Here is an 8,837-nt window from a genome sequence, read left to right on the forward strand (position 1 = left end):
ATGATGACAGGTCAAGGCCTGAGCAAGGATGACACGCTACAGTCATACGCCTTTACGCCCTTCAAGCCACCGGTAACAAACGCAAGGCCGTGCAGCTGCTCTCTGTCCATTGGCCTCCTCTCCCTCATCCCCCAACCCAAAACCAGACCTGCGCAGGTCACTCCTTGCAGTGACAGCCACCAGCACCGACAGAGGCGCGTGCGTGCTCGCCATCAGCCGCCTACCTTGGCAGCACACTCCCAGCACAGGCAACACGTCTGCACTTTGGCCGCGGGTTCAGAACCAAATCAGAAGAGGAACGGGGGATGGATGGCAGCGACCGCCGCTACCTTTGCTCTTCGCTGGACAACACCCAACCCCTGTTGGTCGGATGGATTTCAGACCGGTGGCTCTGCAGCCGCCAGCACTCAGCTGCCAGAGACAGCTAGGAGGGCGCCTGCCTAAACCTGCTGCGATCCAGGCCATCCCACAGCACACACTCGCTATCAGATGCCAGTGATGTCCCTAGGAAAGACGCCCGGGTTGAACGCTGGCAGCAGGCAGCGGCCAAGAGTTCACCTGCGCTGCCTCACTGACTGCAACCTAAACACGGGACGTGAAGTTCTAGAGTTGGGAGGAGTTCGCGGCTGGAATCAAAGCTCTGGAAAAGGAAACTAGATGAAACTGCTCATGGCTGTGGACAGGAAAATAAATGCCTTATCCTGAACTGATGCTGTGATGCAAGCCACGGCATCAGCAGCACACTGACAAAATGAGTCAGTGACGGGTCACGGTGAGACAGCGCCACTCAAGAAGGACGGGAAGCGCTTCGCATGCAGAAGCGTCTGCACCGAGGCTGCTGTACAGCCATTTGCTAAACAAACGGCACCCTTGGCTGATCTGCCAAACCAGCATCTTCACTGCATCATCTGCGTCATCGCTAGCTGAGGCAGCAGGAGGAGGAGGACTCCATTTCCCACTCTCCTGGGAAGGAGACGGCCAAGTGAACGGCTCAGAACAGTCGCACTGCAGACCCCCGCACGCAGGGACGCTGTGCTCTCACACGGGGGCTGGAGGGGATGCATGGCCGAGGGCACCCGTCCGGCCACCACAGCCCCTCGTAGCCGGCTGGAGGGCAGGAGCAGCGCCAGCGAGCAGCCAGGGTCCCGAAGCACGGAGCACGCAGGCACAAAGGACCCCCCTTCAGCAGCCGAGCAGCGCCACTAAGCCAGCTGAGACCCCACCAGCCCCCGGCCCCGTACGCGCAGGAGCAGAACCCGCCTCGCTCCCCAGGCTCAGCGCCCTTCCCTTGGCCAACGCTGGCGTCATCAGCCCGCAAGCCATGCCAACGCCAAGAGGGTGACGTTATTTTTCTCTGCAACTCCAGCTGCCTAGCCAGCACCGCCCCACGAAGACCGGCCAGCTGGCGGGAGCACCGGCAGCGCCGGCCGGCACAGCCACCAGTCGCCCGGGTGCCTCTCGGCAGGCCGAGCAGTGCCCTCCGGTGGTCACAGGGACTGTCCGGGCTTGAGACCTGCCTCGCCTTAAAAACGGGGAGCACGAGCACACCTACAGCCTGTCCACGCACGATTCTTCATCTGACCTTCCCTGAGAAGCTCCAATTTCTTACCAAGTATGTTATTTGGAGACAGGCATCCCACTGCTTTTTGGGAGCCTCACAGAGGCCAATGACAGACGTCCCCAGAACTGCCAGCAGCTGCTGCTGCCACAGAGCGAGAGCTTTTAAGGCTGCCCTGGCAGAGGTATCAGAGGAGCGTACTCTAACACACTCAAGCACTGCCTGCATCAGAACTCGGGTCTCTGAGCACCTCCACAATTACATTTTCAACCCAGATTTGTTCCTTCCCCTTCGACATACAGGTGGGATGAAAGCAAACACAATGCTCAGAGGCACGAGAGCAAACTGTTTTCAAGCCCTGATTTGACATCTTTCATTTATTTGTCAGGACGGTACCTAAACATCTTGCTTACATGGCATCAGCCTACTGGACTTTAGGTTATGCCCCTTATTTGCAGCGCACCTCAAGTCTCAACGTCTTCTTCAGCGGCCAAAACATCCGTGGCAGGCAAAACAAAGGACAACTTCCGCGGCTGAAGACGACCTTCCATCTTCGTGGCTTGTTCATCTCAGCCTCTTTGTCAGGCACCAAGCCTATTTCCACTAGAAAATGAAACAGTTCAAGCATTTCCTGCTGCAGCCAGGTACCCAACTCACTCCGCTTCCAAAAAGCGCCCATAAAGGTTCCTCAATTCGTCAGCCTCGTGTGGTCCTCGCGGAACGTACCAGACGGTCAACGTCAGTCCCTCCCGCTCTCTGTCAGGAGCCCGGGGAGCAGCACAGCTCTCGATGGTTGTCCACAAACAGACCGATCTTAAGGAGCGTATCTGAGTTGCAAGGAGAAAACCAAGCCCGTTAGCTTGCTGCATTTCGTCTGGATTCTGTACCCACAAAAACGTAACTTGTTTCTACAAGGAAACTCTAAGTAAGACTAACTCAGTAGGCCGAGTGAAACGGGTCCCAAGCCCCTCATCACACTGCGAGGAAGGATGTCGCTTCCAGCTGTGCCAGGGGTGCAACAGCGACTGTTTACGACCAAAGTCGTTCACGAGATCTCAGAGCGGGTCGCAAAGATCAACTGCAAACCGAGCAAGGTCACCCGCTGCTACTGAGACCGACACAGCAAGGGACTCGGGGCCTACGTCAGAGACAGGCCTCCGGCCTCCAGGGCTGAGCAGCAGCCTGGAGCTCAAGGAAAGGCCCTTCGGCTCTGCTGTCAGCGGAACTACCTTGAACAACGTCTCCCTTGTAGCGCTCCAAAATCCTCTCCCAAGACTGTGGGAGGGCTTCCACGTCCGCCAGGCTGTCGCAGCTGATGCGCAGGAGGAGCAGCTTGCTCTCCAGGTACCTTCGCACTCGATAAGGACAAGAACGAGAAAAGGGCACCCGTCGGCGCCGCCCGGAGAGCCCCGCAGCGGAAGGATACAGGTGCCGGTAGTAGCGCTCCACATCCTGCAGCCCCTCCAGCGCGTCTGCCAGCGAGGGGCAGCGCGGTCCGCGCCGCAGGGCTGCCTCCAGGCCCAGCTCCGCCGCCCGCTCCTCGTACAGCCGCAGCACGCCGGCCACGCCGGCCCCCACGGCGTCCCGCACGGCCCGCAGCTCCGCCCTGCACGGCAAAGCGGCGGCCGCTCAGCCGGGGCCCCGCGCCCCCCGCCCGGCCCGGCCCCGGCCCCGGCCCCGCTGCCGCCCCCGCCTCACCGCCGGCCGCCGAGCTGCTCCAGCAGCGCCTCGGCCGCGCCCCGCTGCTTCCGCCACAGCCGCGCCCGCAGGCCGTCGAAGGCGCCCAACGGCGACCCGCCCCACGCCAGCCGCTGCGCCGCCCGCATCTGCGCCGCCAGCCCGGCCAGCGAGCCCAGCAGCGGCGCCCAGGCCGACAGCGCCGCCCGCCAGGCCGCGTCCTGCCGCGCCACCGCCGCCGCCCACTCCCGCAGCGCCGCCGCCCACTCCCGCAGCGCCGCCGGCGCCGCTGCCATGGCGACCCGCCGACCCGGAACCGCTGCGCCGGCCCTCGACGTCATCGCGCCGCGCCGAGCCCCGATTGGCCGCGCCGCGCCGAGCCCCGATTGGCCGCGCCGCGCTGAGCTCTGATTGGCCGGGGGGCAGCGGAGGTTGGGTTTGAAAGCGCGGCGGGCGGCGGCGCTCCCGGTAACTGGTACCAGCCCCGGCCCCGATCCCGCTCCCGCTCCCGATCCCGCCATGGCTCCCAGGAGGAAGAAGGCTGCCACGAGCGCGCGCAACAGGAAGCTGGCGGCCTTCCTGAAGGACTTCGACCGCGAGGGTAGGCCGCGGCGGGCGGGGGGCGGGGAGCGGGCCTGGAGCCGTGACTGAGCCGTGTGTGCCCCCGCAGTGAGCAGCCGGATCGAGCAGCTGCGGGCGAACGGGGAGCGCCTGGTCAAGGAGGTGGAGAACCTGTACGACATGGAGATCCTGCGGCTGCCGGTGGCGCTCCGCAAGATGAACTGGCTGGACTACCTGGGTACGGGGCGGGGCCGGCGGGGGCTGGGCTGGCGGGCCCCTCTGCCCCTGGGTAAGGGAGACCGACCGGAGCGAGGGAGCAGCCGGGATGCTCTGTCGGGAATATACCCCCACCACCCGCGGGCTGCTCGCGCCCTAGCAGTGACGTGTTAAAGTATGCCTGTGTATCCTGTATAGGCTGTCGCGATATGTATTGATTTCTTAAAAAATATTTTCTTTTAGCTCAAGGAGGAAGCACAAAGGTGTTGGAAGAGGCAGCAACGGTAGGTATCCAGCATAAGCATTAAGGTTTTCTGGTGCCCTCACGTACTCATGTAGGAAACGAAGGGTTTCCTGAGTCTGCAGGAGTGTTGCGATAACAGAGGTCACGTAAGTACTTTCACCAATGCTGCTTTAGGACTTAACAGGGGGAGAATCCTGTTGTATCCAATAGAGGATTCGCATGCTCATGCTGCTCCTCGTTAGTCTTTCCTCACCAGCCCCCGAGAGCCCACGCTCTCAGGATATTAAAAACTTTCCGAATGGCTGAGCAGCAGGGCGCCGGTGAAGCACACGTGCGGCTGCCAAACAAGGCACGTTACTCCTGAGCAGCACGCAGGCCTCGCACGTTGTTGTCACCTCCAGAATAACACGAACGGTCCCAGCCTGAGCACAACAGAAAACACAGAGGTGTTCTGGCTGTAAAATAATTCGGGGTCTGCTCCGTAACTGTGGGGGATCTCAGCCAGACTGAGGCCCCTGGACAGGACAACTTTGACCTTGAGAGGATTCCCGTCTACCCGTGAGAGAACAGAGAGGAGCAAGAAGAGCTGCAGCTGCAAGATGAGCGAGTCCTGAGAAAGTGTCGACTACAAGACAGGGCATACATGTCCTTTTGGCAGAAGAGCTGAGTTATAATGAACTGTGCAAATAACAAATGATAAGATTGCATAACAATTCTGAACCAATTAGAAAGAGACACCTCTGGGAAAGCTAAGGGAAAAGAGAGTATAAATGAACAGGCTTTTGTACTGCCAGGCTTTCAAAGAGATTTGTTGTCTTGTCGCTTTGTCCGTCTCAACCGCGACATGCAGCTTGGATTTCCCTGAGCTGTGTGCTGCTGATAATCCTAATGGTGTCGTGACTGTTTTTAATTTTAGACAGACTTGGAGATAACAGAAATAAACAAGTTAACAGCAGAAGTTACCCAGACTCCTTTAGAAATCAGCAAGAAAGGTCAGTGATGAGTTCGGTGAGATGAAAGCGTGCCATGGTTACGTACTGTAAATAATAATCCAGTTCTTACTTGCGTCCCTCAATATATGTAAAGACAGGAAAATAATTTACTTTTATCCCTGCTATCTGCAGTAGCTATACTTAATATAATTAAAACACTCAAAATAATTCAAAATGGTGCTCTGTCAACCATTTGGATTATGCTGGAATTTGGATTTCAGAAGCAAATTGTTGCCATAATGCTTGTGGTTGTTTACTGTTTGCCTCTGCTGCTAACTACTGGGGTGAAGTTCTTTATTTTCAACTTAGATAACACTCTCTCTTTCTAGTGGAAAAATCTGAACGCAACGTTGAAGCTATTGAAGAAGAAGCAGACCCTCCTTTGCTTCCTGCGGCGAAGAAAGCAAAACACGACAGCCAGTGTCCTCCAGAGCTGGAAGCTGAAAGCGTTAATCATAGAACTGGAAAGGTAAACAGTTACTCTTTGTGATGACTTTATTCCCTCCCAAGATACAAACTACTTACTGAGATGCTGCCCATGATACCATAGCTGGCCAGGATGCTCTGAGGGGGACTCCAAAGCAGGGGTCGCTTCCTGAACCTCATGGCAATAGGAGAAGGTCTCAGAAGCTGGTGTGGTGTTTGTGTCTGGACTCTTGTGCCATAAAAAGGAGCCTATTGAGCCAGCATTTTGTGTGGAAGCATTTGTTCATCGTGGACTCAGCTGTCACACGAGAGGGAAGTAACTGATGTGGAGAGCAATGTGTGTTTCAGGTGAAGGCATCCACTAAAAAACCACCAGTGTCCAGGAGCAGAAGAGCCGCTTCAACCAGAGTGATGCGCCTGAACAAAAGGTAACCAGGGGTGTGTTTTCCACTGGATTTCAGAGGTGGAGAACAGGTGTCTGGCACTAACTGAACTCCTAAATGGAACGGAGTGTGGGTCAGGAGGCTGCTTGAGGTGGTTATGCCGTGCTATAGGAAACAGTCAGCGATCCGACAGTAGATGGAAGACGGGTGACTCCTGTGATGCGCAGCTACCCCTGGCTTTGGGGTTTGCCTTGGATTAGTGGGGACCTCTGGTGTTCTGTGGCGATAACCGCATTCAAGTCTTTAAGGTAGTGCTTGGACACTTGTTAAAAGTGTTCTTATGAGCAGGGGTTTGTTTATTTCCCTCTAACAGATCCAGCAAAACCAACTTTATCACTCCAGCTAATGGTAGAGTTCTTGATCTCAGTGCTCGGGGAGGTACCTCCATGATCACACCCAAATTTGATTCCAGGTTTGTGTTCGGTTACGTTTCTCTGTCCTCCCCTTCTGTAGGGGACTGCCTTGCCATTTGCTTTACGCGCGTCATCTATCCGCAAGGTAATCCTTAGTGGCTCTTTGAACCTGAAACGAAAGGCTTGTAATCAAAGTGCTTTGAGCCACTGCAGGGAGATTACTTACCTGCAACTGTTTGTTTCAGAATTTTCAAGACGCCGGGTTTGCGCACGCCTGCGGGAAACGAACGTGTCTACACCGTCTCTGCCAACGGCAGCCCCCTTGCTGACAGCAACGATATCTTCATTACAGTCCCTGTCGGAGGAGGGGAGGTAAATCGGGAAGTTTAATCTGTAAGATCTGGCCTGAAGGGATAGCTTGTACCTTCTCGGGGGCCTTGCCAGTTCCAGTTCATCCGCACTTCTTGTCTCTTTAGTTGTGCCACTGCAGCTGATCAGGGGACTGATCTAGCGTAAGAACCTTTAAAGCTTTTGCTCAGAAGTGGGAGCTGTTCCAGCTGTTCCGAGCAGGATGTAGAGTGATGTTTTGCTGTGCATTTAAGTAACATCTAAAGTAGCTTCTGCTGCAGTAATGTGTTGGTGCCCTGCCAGGAAGGTATGAGATGAGCTGCTGGTCAAGCTGAATGTAGTTCTGTGCCTGCACGTGGTCTCCTGCTATGCTTGGATTTTATTTACTTTTATTTTTTTAATTTAACTTTTTTCTGCTTCCAGCTACTACAGCTGACCAAACAGAAAAAATAACATTTGGGTGATTTTTCTTTTTTTTTTTTTCACAGAGCATTCGTTTAACAGCGAGTGATTTGACCAAGAAGAATCTTCTTCGTCTGAATCCGGAGGCCCAAGGAATTGTGAAGAAGCTATCGGTGAGTCTGGGTATTTTTGTCAGTCATGACCTGCAGTTGTAAGGCAACGTTTCACTCTGTCATTACTCACTGGACTGTTCAGCTGTAACAAACTCCTGATTTCCGCCCCCCCCCTCCCCCCCTTGTCTTGTATTTTGGCTCATCTTGGTGGTCAAGAAGCAGCATGAACTGGAAGGGAAGGAGGGGCGGTAGCTTTACCTCACATCTGGCTTAATACAAACTGTGGATACACTGTGCACCTCTTGAGCTATTGCCAGTGTTTTGAAAAACTGAACCAAAACTGAAAGGGCCCTCTGCTTCAGGCAGAAGCCAACAGTGGCTGTGGGGTGTAACAGTGTCTCCCCGAGTACTGATTAATTTCCTTTCCTTTCTAGGTTCGTCTCGCACAAGCTTGTAGCGGTGCAAAAACCTAGAGCTGAAACTCGATGAGCATTGCCATCCCTCTGTAAATAGAGTGCTACATTTAGGAGTGCTGTCTTTAGTTCTTGTTCTAATTTGTGTCTTCCTTCCATTGATTTACAGAATGGAAGTTAACTGATTTTTCTACTTATAATATGTAATGGGATTAGAATAAATTGCATTTCAGGAAAAAAAAACCTTTATTTCTGAGTTCCTTTAATGTTGAGACCAAGATACCATTGTCTTGGGCCTGCAGAGCAGCAAGCTGGGCAGAAAAGCTCTTGTGGTATCTTGCAGGAGACGTAAGCAGTGGACAGGAGTGACTGGAGTTCCTCTCTGTCTGGGCAAAGAGAGCAACAGAGCAGCCTTGTTGCCTTGCCTTCCAGGCACGTCCTTCCTCTGCAACTGTGGTTATGAGGTGATGACTGTCTCGGTATAGTACCTGAGATACCTGAAGGCAAGTTGCTGGTGCCTGGGGCTAAATGGAAAGCTTCTTGTAGTTCATGAGGCTGCCATGAATAGCAGTCCTTGTATTCCTTTAGCAGCCATTGTATTTGTAACTGGCTTTGAGGGTTCTATAGTCAACTTACATATTTGGCTTTAAAGAAATAAAAGATTACAGGTACTTTAACTTCACAGAATCAGTCAGCTAGACTGCTGCTTCGCTGGATTGCTGAGAGTAACCGTAGAACTACTGGAGTATCTGTAACGTGAGAGAACTCTGCTTTTCCTACACACCCTTCAAAATCTTTAGGAGAAACTGTACTCCTGGAACTGAGCGTAGACAGGGAAGGAGGAGGCTCGGACTAGTCAAAATGCTGATTTGCCCTTGCTTTTCATCTAAATCGAGTCGATTCAGTTCAACTTTGACAAAGAGCCACATCCAATAAATGCTGTTTGAATGGAACAAAATCACTTCCTCAGTCATTAGTGGTTGTTTCCCCATTGCTTATGGAAAATAGAGAAATCTTGCTCCGCTTCAAATTCATGGAAATTCAACTTCAGCTGTAGCCCCTTGGGAAAGGGTTACTCTGTGTGCATTTTA

General features: G+C 54.0%; 2 protein-coding genes across 2 annotated transcripts; one reads left to right on the top strand and one right to left on the bottom strand.

The window, feature by feature from the left end:
* Positions 1-1,906: 1,906 nt before the first annotated feature.
* On the bottom strand, positions 1,907-3,756 carry LOC147413212 (AFG2-interacting ribosome maturation factor-like). Its single transcript, XM_086480023.1, has 4 exons — positions 3,257-3,756; positions 2,985-3,164; positions 2,788-2,906; positions 1,907-2,385 (listed from the first exon to the last, which is right to left on the bottom strand). The coding sequence occupies exons 1-4, from the start codon at positions 3,754-3,756 to the stop codon at positions 2,318-2,320; spliced, it is 867 nt and encodes a 288-aa protein (XP_086336149.1). The 3' UTR covers positions 1,907-2,317.
* On the top strand, positions 3,755-7,848 carry CDCA8 (cell division cycle associated 8). The gene is made up of 10 exons (XM_086479952.1): positions 3,755-3,836; positions 3,906-4,034; positions 4,256-4,296; positions 5,173-5,248; positions 5,578-5,717; positions 6,023-6,102; positions 6,431-6,529; positions 6,716-6,842; positions 7,307-7,393; positions 7,768-7,848. Exons 1-10 carry the CDS (start codon positions 3,755-3,757, stop codon positions 7,804-7,806), a joined length of 900 nt encoding a protein of 299 aa, XP_086336078.1. The 3' UTR covers positions 7,807-7,848.
* Positions 7,849-8,837: the final 989 nt, after the last annotated feature.

The sequence above is a fragment of the Leptosomus discolor genome, chromosome Z (genome assembly GCF_034619465.1).
Source record: "Leptosomus discolor isolate bLepDis1 chromosome Z, bLepDis1.hap2, whole genome shotgun sequence".
In the NCBI taxonomy this organism is placed as follows: domain Eukaryota; kingdom Metazoa; phylum Chordata; class Aves; order Leptosomiformes; family Leptosomidae; genus Leptosomus; species Leptosomus discolor.

Bases quoted from the DNA above. Each gene is read 5' to 3' on its own strand.
- LOC147413212 (XM_086480023.1), bottom strand. From the start codon at position 3,756: ATGGCGGGATCGGGAGCGGGAGCGGGATCGGGGCCGGGGCTGGTACCA. The intron at 3,165-3,256 runs GTGAGGCGGGGG...TTTGCCGTGCAG, and splicing joins GAGCAGCTCGGCGGCCGGCG to GGCGGAGCTGCGGGCCGTGC. The intron at 2,907-2,984 runs GTATCCTTCCGC...TCGAGTGCGAAG, and splicing joins GAGCGCTACTACCGGCACCT to GTACCTGGAGAGCAAGCTGC.
- CDCA8 (XM_086479952.1), top strand. From the start codon at position 3,755: ATGGCTCCCAGGAGGAAGAAGGCTGCCACGAGCGCGCGCAACAGGAAG. The intron at 4,035-4,255 runs GTACGGGGCGGG...ATTTTCTTTTAG, and splicing joins GAACTGGCTGGACTACCTGG to CTCAAGGAGGAAGCACAAAG. The intron at 6,103-6,430 runs GTAACCAGGGGT...TCCCTCTAACAG, and splicing joins GTGATGCGCCTGAACAAAAG to ATCCAGCAAAACCAACTTTA.